Raw genomic sequence first — 24,495 nt, 5'->3', positions numbered from 1 at the left:
AAACACATGTGGGCGATAAGACCTCAGACTGTGTTTAATATATACGTGACAACAGTCATTTCCAAACTTCGCAAACGCACGCACAGACACACACACCTTTCCTCTGTGCTAAACTTCATTCATGACAGAGAGAGAGAGAGAGAGCGAGAGAGGGAGAGGGAGAGGAAAATTACGTCATGCGCAGCAGCCAATGAAGCTGTGGAGCGCACTATAAAGCAAGCGCCCATTCTCTGTTTTGGGACATCAAGAGAGTAAAACTCGGACAATAACTTTTACTGCAAGATATTTCTGACTGTTTTTTGATAAATAGTCTTGGGACCACAGCACTGCTTCCTCTTCCACCGTTTGACCAAAGGTAAGCTCAATACCTGCACAATATGAGGGACAGATTGATTTCAAGCTGAGCAGAGTGGTAGGAGCAAAGTGCTGACTGGAGGTTTATTATGCAAGAACAGCTGCTAATAAGTGTGAGTTTTTTTGGTGTTTGCAGTTGCAGCTTCGAAACATGCACGGCCCCTTTTTTTTTAAATCGATATGTTTTTTATTCATGGGGTTCATGCGAGTCATGCTGGTGATAAACTAAAATTTGCGCAGCTTTTTATAAAAAGTGTCTGTGTACGGTAGCATGAGAATGTAAAGAGTTAAATTAAAATCAAACTCATGCCGTGTGACAGTCTGCAAACTTTACGGTGCATGCAGTCAACATGTTGCACAACACTTTTCTTCCTCCCTGCCTTCACTACTCTAATGCCCCTCCTATTTAATTTCCAGGTTGTGCAGAAGCCAGAGAAAAAAAAAAGAAAAGAAGCTGTCATCATGGTGCTGATGATATTGCCATTCTTTGGATCGGTGTCGGTGTCGGAGAGTTTGGTGGCCATGATAACCATGTGTCTGGTCTACCTGATCCTCAAGTTTTTCCGCACTGAGATTCCCGAGGGGCTTCGTCAGCTGCCCGGACCAAAGCCCCTGCCCATCATTGGGAATGTGCTGGAGGTGGGAAGAAATCCTTACCTGAGTCTCACTGCCATGAGCAAGCGCTACGGCGATGTCTTCCAGATCCAGATTGGCATGCGTCCCGTCGTCGTGTTGAGTGGCAGTGAAACAGTCCGACAGGCTCTCATCAAGCAAGGGGAAGAGTTTGCAGGCAGGCCTGACCTGTACAGCTTCAAGTTCATCAACGACGGCAAGAGTCTGGCCTTCAGTACGGACCAGGCCGGCGTCTGGCGTGCCCGCAGGAAGCTGGCCTACAGTGCCCTGCGCTCCTTCGCCACCTTGGAAGGCACGACGCCAGAATACTCCTGCGCCCTGGAGGAACACGTCAGCAAAGAGGCAGAGTATCTGGTCAAACAGTTCAACAATGTCATGAAGGCCGATGGCAGCTTTGACCCCTTCCGCCACATTGTCGTCTCCGTTGCGAATGTGATCTGTGGCATGTGCTTCGGTCGACGCTACGACCACAACAACCAGGAGCTGCTCAACTTGGTGAACCTCAGCGATGAGTTCGGCCAGGTGGTGGCCAGCGGTAACCCTGCAGACTTCATCCCTATTCTCCAATACCTGCCCAGCACATCAATGAAGAAGTTTTTGACCATCAACGACCGCTTCAACGCATTTGTGCAAAGGATCGTCAGCGAGCACTACACCACCTTTGACAAGGTACAGTCCATTTCTTCTTCTGGATTATTATCAAAACTCAACATATGTTTTCCCTTTTGAATTATTAATTGAGATTGTCCCATCATCTTCTTTCAGGACAACATTCGTGACATCACAGACTCCCTCATTGATCACTGTGAGGACAGGAAGCTGGATGAGAACTCCAATGTCCAGATGTCGGATGAGAAGATTGTAGGAATTGTCAATGACCTGTTTGGAGCTGGTAGGTTGATTATGTTTACATGTTGGATGGTCTGATGAGAAGCAACCTCTCCCTAAATAAAAAAAAAGACTTGTCCTGATAGATGTTATGTTTCTCTTCTAGGTTTTGACACCATCTCTACTGCCCTGTCCTGGTCTGTGATGTACTTGGTTGCATACCCAGAGATACAGGAAAGGCTTTATCAAGAAATGAGTAAGTGCAGCACTTTGACACAGAATACAGTAAAAAAGTGAGACAGGACTTCACATTGCTACCTCCATCCTTGTCTTGAACTAACAGTCAATGCCCTCTTTTCATTTCCAGAGGAAGCTGTGGGCATGGATCGCACGCCTTGTCTCTCTGACAAACCCAAATTACCCTTCCTGGAGGCCTTCATCCTGGAAATCTTTCGCCATTCTTCATTCCTGCCCTTCACCATCCCTCACTGGTGAGGCTCGTCGCTTTCAGATGCATGAGAGAACCACATGTGCCGATGAAAAGTCTTCACAAACAACACAAACATAGCTATCACAAACACAAGCATGTATGTGATGTACTTTGTTCGTCTGTTTCAGCACGACAAAAGACACATCTCTGAACGGCTACTTCATTCCCAAAGACACCTGTGTCTTCGTCAATCAGTGGCAGATCAACCATGATCCGTAAGTTCTTTGTGATACGTTGTGTTAAAAAGTTTAATGGTGACACTTTTGGTGACATCATACTACGACTAGTAGGGAGGGCTCTGTCTGACCTTGTAGTTTTGAAGGAAGTCAGTAGTCTGGCTGAATGAGGAGATTAAACCTCTAATTGGTCATGCACCTGAGTTTCTTTTGCACAGCTTGTCTTATTTCTTCATTCTCTGCACTTTTTCAGCGAGCTGTGGAAAGATCCGTCTTCCTTCAACCCAGACCGCTTCCTGAACGCCGACGGCACCGAGCTCAACAGGCTGGACGGGGAGAAGATTATGGTGTTTGGCATGGGAAAGCGACGCTGCATCGGCGAGGTCATTGCGCGAAACGAAGTCTACCTCTTCTTGGCGATCCTCGTCCAGAATCTGCAGTTCCACGCGATGCCCGGGGAGCCGCTGGACATGACCCCAGAGTACGGTCTCACAATGAAGCACAAGCGCTGCCACCTGAGAGCCGCAATGCGACCGAGGAACGAGGAGTGAAGCTACTTCGAATGTGCAATGTATGACTCAATATGTGTAAGCTGACTCTAACACTTTCACAGTGAGGTCAAGAGTCAGTGAAAGAAGCTATATTTGTATCCCAAAATGTGATTTTTATGTGCATATCAAGATATTTGTATTTTATAAAAAAGTAATTTTTACGTGCCCAGCGTTTGTATATATTTGAGGTGAAATATTGTTTATGTGCATCTATGTGAAATATCAGGACACCAAATGAGTTCCAGTGATTTTTTTTTTTTTTTTTTTTTGCAATATATCCGAAGGCTACACAACTTTTTGTATTTCTATCTCTACTGTACCAATGATTGTATATAACACGTAAAGACAAATCAGCCTCGCAAATAAACATATAAAATACGTTATAATGAAGTCTTGTTCCCGCTGTTTTCCTGCTCTGACATCAAACTAAGTCCCTACACAAGTAATAAGCGACGATTCAGTCAGCGAAGTGTGAAAATCCGCATCAGAAGATTGAGAGGGGGAAGAAAAAAAAATCACAACAAAGCCACGTGGGTGATACGGGAAGTGACGTCACGTACCAACCCGGAAGACGGGCACAAACAACAGCTGGAGCTTCCCTTGAACGCCTCGACACAGTTTTATCGACTAGGTAAATGTTTGCTGCATTGAATTATTGTACTCAGACTGAGTTTGTACAGAAGTAGAAGGCAGTGGTCATCACGTTTACAACCATCCGCCTCGATAAAGAAGCAAACGGGGCGGATTAAACCGAAGCTAATGTTAGCTGCTTAGCTAGCCCCACTCAGCCTGCTGGGCTAAGCTAAGCTAAACGTTGTGATAGTCCATATATTTCTCTGAACACGACCCGCACACGGGTGTTCATCTTTAAGGTTATTTTTCCTGCAATGTTTTTAACACTCGCTTCCGCTTCAGACAGATTCACGCAGCGGCTGAAAGTCCGTTTTAAATGAACGCTAAGCTAACTAGCGTTAGCTGATGTTGTCACGGTGCTCGGTGCAACAGAGGACTGCTGAAGTAAAGGCTGCAGCATTTAGGACACTGAAAAACTAATAATAACAACAACAAGCTGTCAATTAGTTATCACAGTTACAGTTTAAGTTGAGCTTCTCTTCACTGGTGGAAGTTCAACATAGCCAGGGAGCTAATTCATTACATCCAGGAGCAGAGTATACCTGAAGATCATTGTGTGTAATGTCTGCAGTTAAACTGTACTAGATCAGATATTTGCACATAAATTAAGCAACAATAATCTTGCAGATTATTCAGTGGAGTTTGGTTTAACGTCCTTAAACATGGAGGCCAAGTGACGAGGGTTTAAAGGGGCACTGTGTAGTTTTTGGAGAAAGAAACTCAAACTCAGAATTTTGATATTTATAATATTAATGAGATGATAAAACACTTATTTTTTCCATAATTGAATAAACAAGGAAAGTAAGCTCCTCAGAACACAACGCTACCATGCACACTTAAGTCGAGCTGAGGTCAAGGCTTAATTTAAGCCATTTAATTGGACTGCTGCCATCGTCCCAGTATCATGCACCAGGGGAGAATCGACTTATTGACAGAAGTATGTCGGCTAGTTGCTGCTGGATCTTCACCCGGCTGACCCTTTATGTCACATACCAAACAAGTTAAGAAACGGCAAACGGGCTGCAAAGCGAACGGTGTATTTCTTGCTCTAGCACTCGCCATGTTGATACCTTCATCGTTGTTGTCTTTTTCTTTTGTTTTTCCTGCCTTCCTGCTAAGGATTTATGTCATGAACGACTTCCGGGTCAATTGCCCGGTGCATGTGCAGAACGGCGAGGCCAGTTCAGGTCCAGCTGAGGTGTATGCATGAAAGAGTAAATCGACTTCCAACCGCATCATCTGGATGTGTTAGTCCGACTTTGAGAAATTCAGTTTAGTACGATTTCAGTCGGACTTACATGTTCACATGGACTTTAAAAGTCTGTTTTGAATCGGACTAACACTAAATGTAGTGTAAACGTAGTGACTGTTTGAAGCTAGAAATGTGGCAGGGTCCGCCACATATAAACAAAGTAAAACAGTATGAAATTGTGTTGTCCTTTAAGGTCAGTTTGTTTATTCAGTTTCTTCAGTCATGAAAACAAAGAGTTAGTTTATTTATTTTATTTAGGCAAAAAAAACCAAATCAGTGGATAAAGATTTTTCTCTTCTGATTAAATTTTCTTCCCCAAAACAACACAGTGCACCCTTAAATTTTGGTAATAGTCATGATTTTAGAAACACTAATGTCATAAATGCAAGTCCCCTCCACTAAAAATAACAGCACCCAACATGCACCTTTATTTTAACATCCTGTTATTATTTATTGGCCTAAAAGTAGTCAAAAATTGTCCTCGGGTGAAGCAACACGTAGCTACAACCCTGCTTGTAATATACATAAAGCGATGGTAATGACTGCTATATGTTGATTGTGATTATCACTGTCTTGTTTCTTTTTTTTGAAAAGTAGGATTAAAGTGAGAAAATGGCCGCAGACTGGTTGGGGAGTGTTGTGTCGATAAACTGTGGCCTGACGTTGGGAGTTTATCAGGGAGAGGTGTCATGTGTTGATCACGCCAGCCAGACCATCTCGCTGAGACAGCCCTATCACAATGGGATCAGATGTCCTGTTCCTGAGGTCACTTTCAGGTAAGAAAGAAGCAGGATGCAGACAAATCTTCTTATCACCAACTGGAGCAGATAAGCAGATCTCCTGAGGCAATGTTGAGGACGCAAGAAGTCATAAAAGCCCTATTGTGTGCATGCAGCCACAAATCAGATTTTGTAATTATTATCATGACCAAGGAGATTTTATTTTGAGTGTCGAGTAAATCCAAATTTATACCAGCATTTAATTCACAATCCAGCTCAAGATGTAGATAAAAATCCTCTTAAACTAAATGTAGAAGATTGTCCCACTTTGATGGACGTATGTAAATCAGACCATTATCCCTTTAAATGTTCGGCCTTTTTCCACCTGATGAAAAAAACTTCCAGCAACCCTTGATTACTGGTGTTAATGCTACTCAGGCAACCCACGGATAACACATGGCTGTATATTGATTATTTAAGGACCATGTTAGTGTATGGATGCGCTCCCTGTCTGCCGTACGAGCTAGATCGTCACTGAAAATGTGCTGGAAGAAGCAGTACATGCTCAGTTCATCAGCACAACCCAGTTTAAGCTTCTACTAAGGTTAGTAATGTCTTCTCTGTCTTTTAGTGCCATGGATATCAAGGAGCTGAAGTTCCTCGATATCCAGAATACGGTCAATAAGCCCAGCTGTGGTCAGGGAGCTGCAACAGAACCGGTTTCTGTTTCTTCAGGACGTTCTGCTCAGAGTAACAGAACCACTCAGTCGCATGTGACAAGCAGCAGCTCTGGTTCCAGCTCTGCTCCAATCACCATCCTACGCAGAGGTAGGTCCAGGACTCACCTGTGGTGTATTCACCCTCACAGTTAATTTGCCTCGTCACGTATTTTTGTTTGTTGTTATTTTGACATTTTAATCCCTTTTAATTTCAGCAAGCGTAATTGTAATTGACATTTTTTTATAATTTGACTTGCTGCCATTGTCTCACTTGCTAATGTAAACTGTGACCTCCAAGTATGAGGTCAGTTTGCTTAACAGCATCAGCAGCAGATAACAAAATCAGGTTTTGTACTGATGCCTGTGACCTTTACGCTCAACACTGCAAGTGATAATCAAACTGAGACACACTGTCCAAGGAGAGCGTGATCGTGCTGTGGAGTACCTGACGACTGACGGTTTGATTTCGTAGGTTAGGAAAGACCACTTTATTTGATGTTTTTGCTTGGTCATTATGAAGCCGCATTTCCTAGTTCTCAAATCACAAAGTTATTAATGTACTGGGAGTCATGTACGACGTAACAGGAATTTACCACAGGAATGGTGACATAGTGCTCATCTGTTGGAGAGCAAAAATAGATATTGTTCATTGACTGAAGGAAATGTGACACACAACGGTGCCATTTATTACTCAGCACTTTTTTATAACTCCCAACGAGGTGGGCTGGAAAATAATGCAATGTCACTCAACATCACTGTATCTGATTGTTCGATAGACACATGTGATGTTTTCTGGCTGACAATGGAAAGGAAGTCAAATTTCCCCTGCGGATCAAATGACTTCTCAGATGTCAGGATTACGTTGTTTTAAAAAGTTTCTAGCGTGGAGTCATACCAGTTCACAGAAAGAGTCACGCTTCAAGCAGACAGTCGTTTCTTTATTGAATAAGGACAAAACCAACAGTCCAGCAGTCAATCTTGTTGCAGGTGTGTGTGACTCTCTTGAAAAACTCTCGGTCACAACTCTGAATTTCATGTAATTACTGCTCAGGAACGTTTCTCAGTTGGGAGTTAATGCATTATTTTAGGGGAATATTTCACGCTTGTACCAAGATAATGAAAAAAAATGACAGTGCCCAGGTGTCATGTCACCCAGTGCAACCGTGGGGCTCACTTTTTTTTTTTTTTTACAGCAATTTTGGGATTTATTGACAAAATGAAATACAGAGAATATCACAAAACATGTACCTTAAAGGTAAACAAACAAAAACAAAGCCAAATGATAAACATTAGAATAAACCATTCCTGTATTTTGAGTTATGAGACTAGAACAGTCTAAAAATTCCTACAGTTCAAGACTAGAGGACTATATAACCAAATTTGTTGCTAAAAAGTTACATAGTTCACCTTTTAAATTGATTAAAGCATCTAAAAAATAAATATATCCACTAGATAAGCATATATCTTCATATAGGGGATAGACAAAATAACTTAAACACTTGAAAAGGGGCTTTAACTTTAAGATACGGATCAGTGTGTGTGAGCAGACCTTCCTCCTGGCTTAATGTGATTAATGTGATCGCTGTAATGGGAGGTTTTTTTCTCAGACTTTTATGTTGCCACCTGCCCGACGAGTCTAAAGAAACGGCGAGACAAAATAACGGGAGCAATCAACAACGTCATCATGCAGTCCGACACAGTGTCCCTAGCCACAACACTGTGAAGCCTATTTTTTATTGTTTATATTAGAGCGCAGGCTGCGTGCTAGAAGGGTGATTCAAGTCATTAGGAGCGCTCTGGAGTAATTCGGGATGTCGTGTTGATAAGCAGGTGTCTTGTCGAGTGTTTTACAGTCATTAGGGATGAGGTTCAACTTGTGACTACTGTTCCTCTTTGGCAGATGTCGAGATACAGTTGAGAATGCATTATGAGTCATCTGTAAGCTGTTGTTACTGTGACTTAGGTATTTCTAAGTTGATACTGTATGCTCCACCATGCAGTGCTTTCGATATTTTGTAGTCCTGCTGCTGCTCAGATTGGCTTTGAGGTTGCGTGTGCACACAAAACGGTAGCTTTAACTTTAGTTTTACCTTTATGGCAGCAATATATGTGTCCAACATGGGATTTAATCAGCAGACTAAATAACGACAAGATGAGACAGAAAGGCACGTCTGTATTCTCCTTAAGTTGTGCATGTAGTTGTAAAAATAAGAATGTGTTACTCAACCTTCCTGATGAGATAAAGGTTAAAAACGGCATTTCCTCTCACCAGCATTCAGTCAGCAGGAAGTCTGCTCGGACAGCTCTGTGGCCTCTGCAGGAATCAGCCAAAGTCAGTTCACTTTCACACTCAGGATCCCCAAACAATGGAGGAGTCGGAGGTCAACAGAATTGGCTGATGGACAATGTGTAATAGTCTTCAGCCTGGTTGTAAAAATGACCTCTGCTTGGTGCTTTTTCCTGTGCATGGAAGATGAAGCTTGCACAAGAGAAAGCCAATCTCTCTCTCTTTTTTTATATCAGTTGTGAAAAGAAATATGTTCATTTTGCAGTCTGCACTTTTCTTCTTTAGTGTCAGCAGGACTCGTGGCTTGTTGACCCAGCGCTGCACCCCGTGTGTCACCGGTTGCCTAATGAGAAGCCTGAGCATGGGACCGAACAGCGTCTTGCTCTGACTCCCCCCTTAGATTCCCATAGCGTGCTAAAGGCTTGTACCAAAGTTCCTCTTTACAATATGTGTGTGACTAAGATCAATAAACATTCCCCCTCCCTCTCCGTGTCTGCTCCTAAAGAGAAGGTTATGCAAAGCCTGGCTTTCGTGCCGCGGTGCCCTCCTGTCCTCTCTCTCTCCCTCCCGCGCTCGTGCTCAGCACAGGAAACCCCCCGCCCCTCCTCCCCGACAGGAAGCCATGTTGTCCCAGTGTGCTCGGAAGGCCAAAAGCGATATCAATTGTGGAAGCAATGTTTACCTTTTGAGTTTTTATTTTAATCTCCAGCTCTCAGGCTGGTGGCCAGGGAGCTAATGCCCAAATTGCATGGGGCCAAAGTGCTGAGTGGCTTGGGCAGGGCCGGTCCTTTCACACGCAATGCCATGCTCCCAAGAAGCCCCCGGCCACAAAGAAGGGAAAGCAGGGTGGGCCGTTGCTTATACAAGATCGCGGATTCCAGAAATGGTTTCTGAGTATCTGCCATTGATCTTTCTGGGAGAGTAGGATGGGAATTTAGAAACTGCTTTTGTGAATGATGCACAGGCCTCCAGAAGTCGGATTCCATTAGACCCGAATAGATCTCATTAAAAGGGTATTTTGGAAAAAAGACCTCAAGAGTTTGCTCTTATGAAAACTGTTCCCATAACCAGCATGCTGCCTCTGTCTATGGAGTCAAAGCTTAGCAGCTTAGCACTTTTCCCGTAAATCCCTGCTTCAGATTTCTTTAAACTTCTTTGTATTGCTGTGTGTCAATGTTTTGTTGAGCTTCACATTCAAACAAACTCAACATATTCACACTGAGAGCTTCTCAGTTTGATTACAGACTTCCACCGTTAATCACAAAGCTACTTGTGTGTTTTAAGTGCTTTCTGTTCGCTGGCACATCAGCTGTAGTTGCTGAGACGGTGATGACCGTTGCAGATTCATGTTCCTTGCGCAGATTTTCCCAGACTCAATCCTGTTGCCGAGCGTTGTTGCCGTCTTCCCCCCTCGCCATCTCCACAACCTCTTTTCCTTTTCTTGATTGGATCGTACTCGCACACGAACTTGTTATGGCTTCATGTGCAATTAGTCCTGCTTTGAACGCATTTAACCCTCGTTGGCCTGTCAGTGACCTGTTTATCTTTATGTCCACACCTGTATTAGCTGATTTATCCCTCCTCGATAATACTGATCATCAGTCACATGATTATGAGGACAGGATTATTGTGACACACATGTTGAGTTCAGCATTTTCCAGGAACTGCTAAGAACAATCAAAAAAATGCTACAAACTGTAATAGAAATTAAAAAAAAAAACTTTTGAAATGATGATCATGTGACATTAGTTGGTGAAAAAAGGTTTGCAGGCCAGGATGCCTCCGCAGCTCAGTGGTGCTCCATTATCATGTTTTGTCTTTATTAAAAAAACTGCAGCTCTGCAAGTTGGATATTGCACTTTCAATAATATTTCCTAGAAATTAAAGGTGCAGTTTGTAAGAATTGGCCACCTGTTGCAGTCATACTCAAAACAAATAGTTTTGGCAGTGCATCACGATCACAGTAAAAGTCCCTAGAAAGCTTTGGACCAGGACTGGCCGTGGCTCGCTGGTTAGCATGCTAACTTCAGTAGATATCTTTGCACTTTTAGGCATTTTTAAAAAATGTTTTCAGCTAAAATTCTTACACATTGCACATTTTTAATTGTGCAGACCTGCTTACAAACAGTGAAATGTCCCCTAATGTTGTGCCTCGTCACGTTATTGATGCGTGTAACGGTAACATTTTGCTACAACTAACACTTCAGTTTGAAATATTCCTGGCCTGTGTGCAGCAGTTTGTACTAATTTGCAGCGGTGAGTTTGTCTAAACTGAAATCAGTGAAGTTCACTGTCTGTCTCGCTGCTTGTTATTCATTAGCCTGTTTGACTTGGAGCCGTGCCCAGCTCATTCATATTTCTGAATCGCGGCTTGACAAAACACTTCCTTGTAAATAAAGACGTCTTTGGGCTTGTGTTAATAAGGACACTACTTAACACCTGTGGACACAATAACCCACTACCCTTCTCCCAAAACATGTCGGACCAGTCTGACGTTTTCCTGCTACTTATAGAGGATTCTCATCACTAAATCACTTTGTCGTTGATTGTCTGTGTTCAGAGTACAAATTTGTCACGTTGATACGACTTCAGATGTTGTCAGAGCAGAGCAGAGCAGACTTGCTGCTGACTGAGTGCACGTAAAACTCCCTCTGTCTCTGTCCTGGTGGTTACAAGATGGTATTGTGATGTTGAGTCAGGTCTCGCATTAGCTCATATTTTGTGAGCAGCTTTGTATCGATGCCAGTGTACTATGACTGAGCCTCCCAGTGTCTTGCGTGAGAGAGTCCAAAGTACCTTAGCTGTCACAGTGACAGTAGCGTGCGACTGTGCCTCTCTGTCTCCTTGTTAGCGTGAGAGCTCAGCATGGTTGGGGTTGAAGGCCAGGTTTTTCCAGTTTTTCTTTTTTCTTTTTTTTTTTGTTCCCTGTTCGTTTAGGTTTTTTTTTTGTGTGTGTGCTAACATGTATGTAAACTTTATTGACTGATCGCTCGGTCGGCCATTGTATGTCTTGTGTGTCGGCGGTGTTTTGTTCTCAGCTGGGTTATAGTAACTAGTTGTGAGAGGATAAGACGTGTTGCCAGTCAGAGTTTGAACAAGATAAAAAGGAGTTTCGAGCATCGAGTCAGAATTTTAAACTGCAGGAGTGCAGGAACCAATTGTGTGTGTGTGTGTGTGTCTGTGTGTGTGTATGGATTACGGCATTTATACACTGTGATGATGTATAGTGAGACAGCTCGTAGCTCCTTTCAGGGGTGATTAGGCCTGGAGATGGGAGGATTTCTGGGTAATCTGTGCATTTTGGGCTTGAGATGAAAGCCAAAGTAGGCCTGTGGTAGCTCAGAGTAAAGTCGAACAAGAAAGTCGAGTCTAAGCTGAAGTTAAAACAAGAAGGCAAAACACAAAATGTGAGTAATTACAAGTGAAAGGAACAAAAGTGATAAAACGGGCAAAATCACAGAAAAAAACCAATGCAAATAAAGACATAAATAAAAGAATAAAAGCAATAAAGGACGATAAGAAGACAGCATCACATCAGAGGAGTTAAAAGCAGTATTCATGTGTTGCTTATGAAGGTGCTGGCAACATTTCGTCCAATAAAATGTAATTATGTATTTTTGCAGTAACTTTATCAACCATATTTCATTTTATATGAAGAGTCATATAAGTATACAATAAATATTTATTTCATTTGGATTATTGCTGACGCCTGAGCTACTCATTTGATTTATTTCTTATGGTGCATCAATGCAGTAATGAATCGTTGCATACTTAGATGTGAAAATTTGGATGTACGTTTACTAATTGATATGATCTTTCCTCCTTTTACCCTGGACGATGTCCCAAGTGAATTTAAATTTTAATTTCTTTTTTTAAATGTATTTATTCATTGGTGAAGAAAGAGAAAACACAGACAAGGACTCACAGAAAGGCTCAAGGTGTCACTGAGAATGTATTCATGTGAGGCAGGTCATACAGTATATAAAGTATATTAGTAGTTATATTATAGTATATTCAAGGTTGTGACATTTAAGTATAGATTTTGTTTGCCCACATGTTAACGTCTCTTTGTTCTCCAGCTCCTGCAGGTTCGTCTAACAGCAGAGGGGCGACGCAGGCCGCGCCTAAGAAAAATGGCGTGAGGAACGGAGGTGCCGGAGGGCCGATGAGGGCGAAAGACGACGAGTGCTTCGGAGACGGGACCGATGAGGACCTGGACACGGACTTCGACTTTGAGGGAAACCTGGCGCTGTTCGACAAAGCTGCAGTCTTCTCCCAGATTGAAGGGACCAACAACCACAGCAACAGGACGCAGCATCACAGCACGCAGGGCGAACAGAAGCCCGTGTCCTACCGCCACGATGAGAATATTCTGCAGGGGAAGCCCGTCATATTCAGACAGATTACGGTGCCCCAGCACGGGGGCAAAGAGTACTGCACAGGTGAGGGCAAAATACATTGGTACACACTCACTCATGGGTTGGAGCATTGTTTATGTACGTATGGCCTCTAATGTTGCTCTAGATTCCTGGATATAGTTTTGTCAGTAACAAACCTTTCAGAAATCTTGAAACTGCTAATTTGGGATGACAGTTAAATCATGTGGTGTTTCAGAGCAACTTGCTTTAAGCTGAAACGTCCACGTGTAACAACAAGTATGTGCTGTAGCTGAATCTGGCGTGGTGGATGGAGAATTAAGGCTGCTAGTCTGTAAAAAGGGTAAAAGAAATATTGAATCTGTTGCAGTTTACCAGAGCAAAACCTTTATGATATATTTTATTATATATCATAAATATACCATGAAAAAGACCAAAACAAGTAGAGTCTGTGTAGCCATAATTAAAATGTAAATAGTCCTCAACAAATAAGGCAAATCGTTATTGATTTCTGTCCCTGCTGGGAAATTCGGTTGCAGTATTTACTCTTGTTTGAGTAACATCATGTAACATTTGCTTTAAAAAGTACAGTGCCAAGCTGTTTTAGAAAAACAACACACACGACTATATATTTTTGACAAACATTCGTAGAAAGATAAATGAATCAAACGAATTAATCATTTCACCACTTGTAGGATAGCTAGTGCAATTAAAAATGCCACCTTTTCCTTTTTAATCAGCAGAACTAACTGTGTTCCTGCTCTTATTGGCTTGAGGGCAGTTTTTTTTTTTTTTATGAAGCCCATCTGTCACAATACTGTTGTGTAAGAGAACAAGGTGTGCGCCTACAAGACTTTGTCATGTCAGGATTTGTGTGGATGATATGAGGAAAGAAAATAATAATTCAGCTGTTATCCAGAGGAGGTCTTTTGGACCCACCTGCTACGCCTGTCCTGCTGCTTGTAACTGCACTCACCATAATCTTCTGTCACATGACATAGTTAACATTGTGTCTCTCTGTACTAGGAAATACCTGCAGATAAAAATGAATTCCCTCTGTGGGACGTTTTTTATCAGAGAGCATGTCAGCGTCGTGACCACACTGTTTGACTTGGAAGGAGCAGTTTTTTCCACTGTGTTTAAACGTTGACCATCCGTTTATGTAACATCACTGTTCTGAGCCGCAGTCGCAGCTCTCGACAGAAGTTGAAGCATTTTAAACTTTTACATTTGATCCTGATCATAACGCTGAGGAATGTGCTGTAGCGTCTCTTCTGTTGAACACGATGCCAAAAAAACCACGTGCACTATCAAGGGAGGTCACAGTGGATGCATGGCTTTTTTCCCAACTGGCCGGTCAGAGGTCACCTTGAGGCAGGCAGAGGGTGGAGGTGGCTTTTGTGTAACCCCGCAGAGATGACCCATCCTCTCTCACACTTCAGCTCACTCTAGGAACCTGAGTGTTACATAACTGGTTGATATGGACATAAGATAAGTAAATGGCACGCTCACATGGGCCCTGGAGTCCACAATGTGAGAGGAACAGCAGAGTCAGAGCAGTGAGAAGGTGGAGGGTGGGTGGTAATGGAGAAAGGGCGCTCTAAAATCCACATTTTTTCCTGTTGGTTGTCTGAATTGACATTAACAAACAATGTTAATGTTTCAGTAAATTTCCCTTGAGTAGCTTCAGTATCTCCCCTGTCCCGAAGAATAATAGGACGAGGATGACTGGAACAACGATAGGAGTTCAGCTACTTATTCCCCAGGCTGTGTAGGTGACAGGTCGGTTGTAGCAGCGATGGTGTTTCTAGGATTTTCTACCCCAGCCTGTAGCTGATTGTGGTGACACAGCGCAGCCCCAGCAGGAGCAGCTGTCTACCAGCCAGCAGCCAGCTGCCAAAGCAGAGCCTCCTTTTTCTTACCATGGCAGAGGCAGAGCTGCTTCCCAGGGCTGTCATCATAATCCCCATTCTCTGCACTCTGTAATTAGCATGCCGCTGCACAGCCTTACATAAACAGCACCTCTGAAAGCAGGAAGAAACCGCAGTGCTGTTGACCTGGAATCTTTGGCAGTAAACAGATAAATCAACAATACTGGAACAGAGGAAAGAAAAACAAAGTGCTGAGGTGTATGGTCGGGTTGCCATAAAGCGCCGTCATGGAGTTTTGACAGGCCTGTTTCTATAGTCTATTGTTTATTGTACGGGCTGCAGTCTGTGTAGGTTTGGTTCTGCTATTGTCTCGCTTTCCTTGGGTGTGATTGACTCCAGCTGTGCAGTGAAACCTCAGTGCAAACAAGCCAGGCCACAACACACACTGCAACCAAGCCAACTGTCAGTTGGTTTTCCAAGTTTTTATTTACTTACTTATTCGTTCATTCATTCATTCATTCATTCAATCATTCATTCATTTACCAGATGCAAACATAGAGAGTTGATGTTATCGTCCATAGTTCTTGAAAAGAAGGTCAAACTGCATGAGACACATAGAAAACCTGCGCCCATATTTATACATCATAAATACCGATGGTGGCAGGTGTAGTTAATCATCCAAACTGCCCTGACTAATAAACATTCAAAACATTTTACGACAACTTGACACACACTAAAATACACAAAAAATAACTTGCATAATTGCAAAATCATGTCTAACAATGCTGTCTATAACTTCAAGCCACAAAGATCACATGATCTGTAGATCTTCACACGAGTTCATGTGAATTTTTCTTGATGGAGGCCTCAATTACTGCAATGTTCTTATGTCCAGGTGTGTGAGATCACAAATTCATAAATTCCTGAACACTGTGGATCATTTGTGCTCACTTAATTTGCAACATTGCGTGTGAAACATTTCTTTCATTAGATAAAAATCTGAATTCTGAAATCTGAAAATTAAAGTATGTAAACATATTCTACTAGGACCCCCAAATAAAAGTATGAACCTGAAAATTAGCACAACATGACCTCTTTAATGGTTTGCATGTTTGCAAGAAGCATCCAGGAGCAGCAGCAGCAGCAGCAGTCATGGCTTGCTTGTAATATTTAGTATGTATTTATTCATGGAAACATATTATATGGTTTGATTTATGAGTGATTTGTGTGAAACACAGTGAGATATTACCGAAATGATAAAAAAGAAAGGTTACAGATGACTCCAGTGAGCTTCTTTTCTGTGCCCTGATGAACCAGCGCCCTGTCTTCGGCGCTTCCTTACAGTGCAGGTCAACAAAGTTCGACTGCTTCGGTGAGAGACGAGTGAAACAGCCTCGTCTAACCCTCCCTATCCCAGCACAAGCCTCAGTCTCACATGGCTCGCATCCAGCCAGCGTGTATTGCTTTCAGTCCCGTCAGTTCCCTTGTCATGCTTGAAGGATTGCTTCCAGCTCAGTTTATTTTAGTGCTGCTGCATACTCATGGCTACCCGGTTTAGCTAGTTGGCTGTTGAGTTTGTGTTTCACACCACATCGAAAGTGGGTGTGTGCGTCTGCATAAATCACTGCATGTGTGTGTGTGTCTGTGAGAGTGTGAAGGAGGAGGAGGAGGTGGCGTGTGTGTATGTAAGAAGGGGGGTTGTTTTAGTAGCGGCAACTTCAGCAAGAGAGTTATTAAGACGCGCACCTGCTGGGATGGTTGAAAAGCAATTAGTTGCATACTAGTGCAACTCCCACTTCCCCTGAGCTTGGCACTCGAGGCAGCAGTTTGCATGACAAGAGGCAGTTGACTTTGCTGTGCTTATCGCTCACGTGAGGATTGGCATGTACCAGATTTCTGTTGCCCACTGAAACATATTAGCGGTCTTTTGTGCGGTATCGATAAAATAATAAAGGGAGGGGAGCAGGGCCAACCTCAAGATAAGGGAGGATTTCAGTCAGGCACGGCATCAGTCTCAGTGTTTACGAGCAATTATGTTGTGTATGAGGGTGTGTGTGTGTGTCACTCTGTCCCTGTTGCATGCCACCGTGAAAAAGTTGTGGGTGTATATGTGTTTGTACATTGACGCTGCGCGAACGAGGTGTGTGCTAGCAATGCGCACGCGTGTGTCCGTGTGAATTTTGTGCACGCCAAACGAGGCCACCAAGTTCTCAGCTACCAGGCCAGAGATCTGTAGGAGGCCATTAAGGACTTAACTGCCTCCCAGCAGCTTTATTTATCAAAGGGATCCCGAGCCGTGCAGTTCCCCCAGCTTGACTTTCATTACCCTTCTAATGTGCCACAGGCAATAGACAGCTAGGGATTAGCACGGGCTCTTTAAAGGTTTCCACACACTTCAGTTTGTACAGCGATAAAAGGCTGAATTGTAGTTCTGTAATACACTAATTCAAAAAATACACAGAAGAGAACAATTCTGACAAGGTTGGGTGACTTTGAAATGACAAGGCACTTAAAAGCAAAAGGATTCAAGCGTTCTTTTGAGAGGGTGAATTTCACAACAGAGTAGACTCTTGGAAAAACAAGTGGAAGTGAGTGGGAATGTTGAAAGTTGTTAAAGACGTCCAAAGCGTTTTCCATCTGAAACGTGACTGACTCTCTGCCTCCTCCACTGCTGTGTGTGTCCGTCCTGCTCGATTGCACCTTAAAGGATAAATTCAATCCAGCGTTGCAGCACTCTCCTGAAACTTCACCCGACTTCCCGTCAGCTTCAGGGGGCGTAGGTAATAACAGAGCTTTCATTTTTGGGTCATCTTATCCTTTTAACAGTAATTGTGAAACGAAGGAAGATTATTTTTCATTCACTTTCACTTCTCACAGTTTTGTCCAGATGTCGAGGTGCATGAGAAAAGTTAGTTAACTCAGTTGAAAGTTGTGTATGTGTGTGTGTTTTTTTTGTGTGACCCGACAACCAACAGTTTGGCCCTTTATGTGGAAAAAGGGGGAATTCTGTAGTTTTTGATTTTTGCACAGCTGAGTAACCATGAAAACAGTTCTTTGTCAGTTCTTTGGTTGGTTTAATAAAAAGTTTTTTTTTGTTCAATAGCTGTTGAAAGACGAGTCAATACTTCACTTTAAGGAATTGAATTGAACCGACTGTTCACCACCGTGCCCCCCCCATGTTTAGTCCTCCTCAATCTCAGGATACAGGTGCAGGTGTTCATATGTATATGATGTTTGTCCCCTTCCTTGTCACGCCAACCTGCTGTCTGTTTTGACTGAGACGGCAGCCGATGTGGGGGGTCCGATACCCTGCAGCCCCGTCCCCGGAGCTAAGGGGTTGGGGATTGGTCAGAAAGCATGTGATGGTGCGTGTGAAATGAGGGCCCGGGGGGAATAGGCGTCTCACTCTGGCTGCCTCATGTTTGTCATGTTTTGTAAAGGCTGCCAATCTTCCCTTTGTTGCTGCAGACAGCAGTGACAAACAGGAGAGGAAATGGAGAATCTTCCGTGATGGGAACAAGATCAGGTCAGGAGGAGGAGGAAGGGCTTTTCCCTGAGGAACGGGTTCCTCGCAGGAGGATCTGTGTATCTTACACGTAAACCCCCCAGAGAACCTGGGAGCGCATTTATCTGCAGACCAACGTTTGTTGTTATCTCAGAGGTCAGGTTTCATAATTCAACTTTATTTTAAGTTTCATGTCTGTGGTTGATCAAACGCTTCATTATAGTTTCACAAACTGTTACGCCCCGACCAACATGAAACTTGATATAAACTTTTAATTTTAATATCGTAGATAAGCAAATGTGTACGGTATGATGACATTATATATGTTTTCATTCCTTTAAGGTCATTGTAGCTGTATAAAGACTTGCATAAAACAACAAATCCTAGGTTTTAGTGGGAGATGTACACAAGATTCCTTGAAATACAAAGAAAGTCTACAACAAAAACGGTGGCAGAGAAAATTCAAATCATTTGCTTGTGTTCTGGTAACGAATTATACGTACAAATTAAACAAGCACTCGAGCCAAAATGCATTATGGAAGGTGCTGTATGTCACTGCAGATACCTTTACAGGATACTTAGAAGTGCAGTTATGAAAGGGATAATGAGGAACTAGATCAAATCTACTTCACCTGGAAGTCAACTGTAAAAAGGATTTCAGAAATTCAAAGAATTCAAAGTTTAAGAATCAGAAATCGAGAGTTGGAATATTTTGAAGCAGTGGAACAAACGAACACAATTTAATGATATTGAAGGTTCCTTCCTGTATTTGTGTGTAGGTATTTGCAGATGGCATGTATCTATGTATACTGTATGTATTTATATATACATGTATGTGCATAATCATTGTAACCTATTTCTCATTTCCTTTTTCTATTTGAATTTGTTATAATAATCTTCTTTATTATTATTATTATTATTATTATTACTAGTAGAAGTATCAGTTAAAAAAGGACATTATAACTGAAATATATAATATTAACAATAATAATATCCTTGATGTTGCATGGACCATTTTTACGGGAAAGTTACCAGCGGACTACGTTTACCAGTAAGCCAGGCAGGGCTCGGCTGCCTGGCTTTGGCATGGTGCTTGACATGATTATGATAGCGATGGAGGAATGTTAATGACATAGTTTCTTTTTGTGTCTTACAACATTAACATGCTTATCCATCTCAACTAAGTCATGTGGTCTCCCTGCAGATTCAGGCCTGGTGGTTCCCAGCGTGTCCTATGAGCTTCATCAGCGTCTGCTCGCAGCTGCAGAGCGCTGGGGCCTGTCTGTTGAGCGCCGGCTGGAGACGATCGGTGTCTGCGCCAGTCAGATGGCTCTCACTCTGCTGGGCGGACCAAACAGGTAACAAATACCACTGTGGACTCTGGTGCACTGGGGGTGGCCTTACCAATATCTAGTAGGTGTGTAAAATAATTGCGATAATCAGTTCCTGGCATACATGACGACTCATCGGATGCACTGCACGGTGCAGAGCCACTGTCATTTGGATAATAATAAGAGGAATGTGCAACAGTGTGCCAAACATGCCTGTCTGAGGAGTTATACAATCATTAGAGCAGGTCTGTCTAATTTTTTGTTTACGCGTTATGTTTTCCAGTTGCCATGGCAATCATCTTTACTACCATGTTTCTACACGAGTTCGGCGTTAACCTTGACCCCCTCAAACCCTCGGGGCTTGTTTTCTTAGAACAGCGGGCCCACCGCAGGCTGAAAACATCCGAGTAGACCGAGGCAGCCCTGCTCTGTGCTGTTTACCTGCAGCTTTATGAGCGGTGGAGTCTCATTGAAGATCAAAGCACCTCAGCGCACAGGCTCATATATCAATCAGGTTCACTGTCTCAGATCCTTTTATCAATTTAGCTCTGTAATATCTCGCATGTCTCAAATTCACACCAGAACTCTACTGTGAGCTCAGATCAGGTTTAATTATGTATTGTAATACCAGGATGTCAGACACTATTTCCAGCCAACGGGGAAAAGTGCTCACATCAAGCTTCTTCCTTATATGTCCAGTAATTCATTACTAATAGGATTATGATTACGATGGTGAACATAGTTTAAAAGCTTCAGCCAAGTACTGTTTTCATCACCCATAATCACAATAAAGAACTTTCTGGCAGAAGGCAGATTTTTTAAGTTACTGATGCATGTAGTGGAGCAGATTAATACGAATATATAACATGAGAAAATGAGTCAGCTCCCCAACTGTGACACTAGTTGCAACAACAATATGTGAACATTATTTTATCAACACGTCCTCCACTGTTTTCTGATGTGAAATTAAATTGAAATGATGACATTTTTCCAGTTCATTTATTTGATAACTTTAGTAACTAGTTACTTTGCAGGTGACACACTGCATCAGAGCCATCATGGCTAATTTTTAAATTAATTTATGTTATCAGCAATTGGATAAATCAGATAAAACAAGCGAAAAATCGAAAATGCTGAATATCGGATCTGATGAAATATAACTTTTTGATACTTGTTCAATGTAGTTATGCTTACCTACATTTAATATCAGATACTTAAAACTTTTGCTCAAGTACTATTCGTACAGTATGGCTGGCTTTCACGTTTACCAAAGTTATATCACAACCAGGTTTGGTAGGGTTACTTTAAAAATATATTGCGATGCAGTTACCAATAATCGTTAAAAAACATAGTCAGTAACGTTATCCGAATATCACAATATTAAAGTAATGTAACTTAATTATTTTACATTACTTTTGGGTTACCTCAACACCAAACATATGCGACTAAATACTACAGAAATTATAATCACCGTCGTCACGTGTGCTCATGTGCGTGGTTACATCATTCTTAATTAATGAATGTATAATTATGTAATCTAATTACCTTGTTTGTATCCTAATTATGTAATCTGTTACTCCCAAGGCCTAATTATAAAACAATATCTTAAGTGACGATGTGATGGGCTATGGAGCTTTTGGTGGGGAAATAAGTTGACGATTAAAAACAAAAAGCAAAACACGACATGACCGAGGATCTGTTGAACATAACAGATGCTTCACGTTTTACTTACAGTAGCTTTGTTATTGTTGTTAATGTTTGCTGCTCTGTGATGTTTGTTAATGTTTTTCAAAAAGGCTTTTATAAGTTAGTTGCATCACTGTAGTGAAGTGTTTTAACCTGCCTGTAGGTCGCTCTTATTATTTTTACTTGTGTGTTGCAAAGTGATTGAACCACAGAATGAGCTGTGCAGGTTCAGCATCACTGACAGGGGACAGGACTCCCTGCTGTCCTCAGACAATCATGTCTCGTGTCCTTGACTGAGACTGTTCGGTTTGGATATCAGCCAGTCGGCATCGTCTTCATGCCTGATGCTCTTTGTATGATAACATACTTATTGTTTAACATCTAAATGTTACATCGGCTGTCTTTGTTTGTGGAGTAATCTCCTCATCATCTGCTGAATGTCCTCAGGCTCACCCCAAAAAATGTCCACCAGAGGCCCACTGTGGTGCTTCTGTGTGGGCCACACATCCAGGGAGCGCAGGGCATCAGCTGCGGCAGACACTTGGCCAACCACGAAGTGGAGGTCATCCTGTTCCTGCCAAACTTTCTCAAAATGCAGGAGTCAGTCACCAGTGAGGTCAACCTCTACAGCAGGACCAGCGGCAAGCAGGTGGCCAGCGTCAAAGGTAGGACACACCAACAGGAGCTTGTATGAGGATTCACTGACCCTGGTTGTAGATGTTCAGTTCATGCCGTCCTGTTGGAGGAGACCTGGAAGAGACACAGATAAATGTTGCCCTCTAGTGGAGCAGCTACTTTAAAAACAGTCCTGACTCATATTGTACCATTTTCCACAAATTTTTCATTCCTGTTGACGGATAGTGAACGTTGTTGTTCAGCCTTTTTTTAACACCATGTGCAACAAAAACTGTATTTTCTCATTATTTTCTTTGGCAACTTTCCACCAACTTTATGTCTCTTTCTTCTCTTCTGTCTCAGACCTGCCAGCAAGCCCCGTCGATCTGGTCATCAACTGCCTGGACTGCCACGAGAACCGACTGCTGAGGGAGCAGTCCTGGTACAAATCAGCTGCTGACTGGGCCAACCAGAACAGGGCCCCGGTCCTGAGTATCGACCCTTCGGTCAGCGAGCAGCATCAGCCTGTCCAGGCGAAGTGGACCCTCTCTTTGGGCCTTCCGCTGCTTCTAGCTGAGGCGGAGAGCAGGGTCTACCTGTGTGACATTGGCATCCCTAAGCAGGTTTTCCAGGAAGTGGGGATCCGGTACCACTCGCCCTTTGGATGTAAATTTGTCATTCCTCTGCACTCGAAATGAGAGAGGACTCACTGACATTGCACTTTGTTACAAATGGACAGTACGAGGGAGTTATCTGTTTATTGTGTGTGGCGATGGCTGAAATGCAGCTGTATGACCAGACCGATATTTTGTTACAAACACGTCTGTTGTAGTTTTCCCTCTTACCCATTGGACGCTCCCGGGGGGGTTGCTGCGCATTGCGTGCGATACCTCTTGTTTTTGAGAGGGAAAGATTTCCTGTTCTTTGGTTTGTTTTGATAAGGGCTCTGCGACGATGTGAATATGTTTACAAAATGCTGACCACTGTGAGTCTATCTGTAACCTCTGACCCCGTGACCAGTCAGAGCAGCAGAGACACAGTTCCTGTTTCCTCCTTTAGATTGCATGTGGAGTCTGATCCCGGGCCTGTGAACCGGAGCACAGCTCAGCCTAAAGCTGTCTGCCAACCCAAATCTTACCAATCATGTTGGTGTCCACAGTCATTGTCTCTTTACTTACTCAAATGGGTGTTTATGTTTTGTAATGGTTGTAGCATTTTTCACTAAAAAAGGTGATCTCTATATTTGTATTTATTTGTTGAAAACGCCTCAGGAATTATGACAGGTAACATTTTTTACTTGTGTATGAATAACATTTGATAGTACTCTTAGCAGTAGCACTGTCAGCACTGTCAGTGTCTTGAGTTTATACCCACTGACACTGAAAATTAAAAATGGTAGCAGACACACACACAGAAGATTAATTTCCTGTTTTTGCAGATTAGACACGAGTCTGAAGCACACATTTCAAGGACCGAGAACATCTTGGACCAGGTTCATCACCAGGGATTAGAGCTAGTTACTGTAGGTGTTTTGAAACCTGATTTCATATTTTAGGCACATCAGATTCAGCCACTGTCAGTGAAATAACCACTCCGACCAACTCCCCCTGTTTTGGTCAGAATAATGATCCTCTGTTCAAACCTCAGATCAGCAAAATGTTACAAAATTAAGAAAACAGCCTTATTTGTAGCCTGGCAGCTTTGCACTTTTGAGATTATGCAGCTATTTTTAAGAGATCTTAAGTCCTCGAACTTCTTGTGAACTTATCTTACTCGAAGTAAAAACCTTAAATAAAAAAAACAGTGTAAATGACAGATTAATAGGTTTGCAGGGTTTTCATCTAACACATTTCTACACTTGAGAAATAATTTAATGAACCCTTTAATGGTCCTTCGATCGATAACACCTGAAGAAGTCTGAGAATTTGTTTCTTATTTCCCAAGAGCGTGACCAACAAAGAAACCGAGGGAGGTTTTGACGGGCGGTGATGTGGTCAATTTATTGCGTACCTGCATGGTTTGCGATGTCAAAGCTGTTGATATTAGTGCAAAATAGCTTTTTCTAAGCCTGCTATAGTCTTGGAAGAAACCTATTATAGAGGGAACTGCAACAGACACAATGTTGAGTACTTTGCGAGGTGTTTATACGTCTGTCTGTCTATTTGTTTGTCAGCTTGATTGTGTCACAGCCAGGCAGGAGGAAACTTCACTGGTGTGTAGTTGAGATCAAACTGCAGGCTGAGTTCAAAGATGGGTGTGCTGAGAACTAATGTAATAATGTAGTAAACACGATGAGCAGTCATGAGTGTTGACAGGCGTAGCGGCTGGTGTGACCCCCATCTCGATATCTCTTTATGTATATGTGTAAGAATTTAAAAAAAAACATTCAGCCTGGATCTTCTTACAAAACGCAGGGTGACAATAGGTGCTCCTTTTATATACAAGTGAAATAAAATAATCTTGAAAACA

The 24,495-nt window shown here is 42.5% G+C and overlaps 2 protein-coding genes across 3 annotated transcripts; both read left to right on the top strand.

Annotated features, from left to right (window-relative positions):
- The first annotated feature begins 251 nt into the window (after positions 1–251).
- cyp1a (cytochrome P450, family 1, subfamily A) lies at positions 252–3,422 on the top strand. The gene is made up of 7 exons (XM_084350413.1): positions 252–355; positions 772–1,656; positions 1,753–1,879; positions 1,982–2,071; positions 2,183–2,306; positions 2,434–2,520; positions 2,735–3,422. Exons 2-7 carry the CDS (start codon positions 817–819, stop codon positions 3,030–3,032), a joined length of 1,566 nt encoding a protein of 521 aa, XP_084206539.1. The 5' UTR covers positions 252–355; positions 772–816; the 3' UTR covers positions 3,033–3,422.
- A 150-nt stretch (positions 3,423–3,572) lies between these two features.
- On the top strand, positions 3,573–24,495 carry LOC311262099 (enhancer of mRNA-decapping protein 3-like). 2 transcript variants are annotated; one of them, XM_084361281.1, is made up of 7 exons: positions 3,573–3,663; positions 5,512–5,693; positions 6,268–6,464; positions 12,722–13,084; positions 19,599–19,752; positions 21,859–22,076; positions 22,390–24,495. In XM_084361281.1, the coding sequence occupies exons 2-7, from the start codon at positions 5,530–5,532 to the stop codon at positions 22,722–22,724; spliced, it is 1,431 nt and encodes a 476-aa protein (XP_084217407.1). In that variant the 5' UTR covers positions 3,573–3,663; positions 5,512–5,529; the 3' UTR covers positions 22,725–24,495. The 2 variants fall into 2 exon arrangements, with proteins under 2 accessions (XP_084217407.1, XP_084217408.1); XM_084361282.1 differs by having other exon boundaries at positions 3,593–3,663; positions 5,515–5,693.

This window comes from Pagrus pagrus (genome assembly GCF_965226575.1).
Source record: "Pagrus pagrus genome assembly, chromosome: 1".
Taxonomy (NCBI): Eukaryota; Metazoa; Chordata; class Actinopteri; order Spariformes; family Sparidae; genus Pagrus; species Pagrus pagrus.
This window is presented reverse-complemented; position numbering and strand designations above follow the sequence as displayed.

What these genes read in the sequence shown, in the direction of transcription:
- cyp1a (XM_084350413.1), top strand. Translation starts at nt 817, where the DNA reads ATGGTGCTGATGATATTGCCATTCTTTGGATCGGTGTCGGTGTCGGAG. An exon ending in ACTACACCACCTTTGACAAG is followed by an intron (nt 1,657 to 1,752) that starts GTACAGTCCATT and finishes ATCTTCTTTCAG; the next exon opens with GACAACATTCGTGACATCAC. An exon ending in TGGCAGATCAACCATGATCC is followed by an intron (nt 2,521 to 2,734) that starts GTAAGTTCTTTG and finishes GCACTTTTTCAG; the next exon opens with CGAGCTGTGGAAAGATCCGT.
- LOC311262099 (XM_084361281.1), top strand. Translation starts at nt 5,530, where the DNA reads ATGGCCGCAGACTGGTTGGGGAGTGTTGTGTCGATAAACTGTGGCCTG. An exon ending in GTTCCTGAGGTCACTTTCAG is followed by an intron (nt 5,694 to 6,267) that starts GTAAGAAAGAAG and finishes TCTGTCTTTTAG; the next exon opens with TGCCATGGATATCAAGGAGC. An exon ending in GGGCAAAGAGTACTGCACAG is followed by an intron (nt 13,085 to 19,598) that starts GTGAGGGCAAAA and finishes GTCTCCCTGCAG; the next exon opens with ATTCAGGCCTGGTGGTTCCC.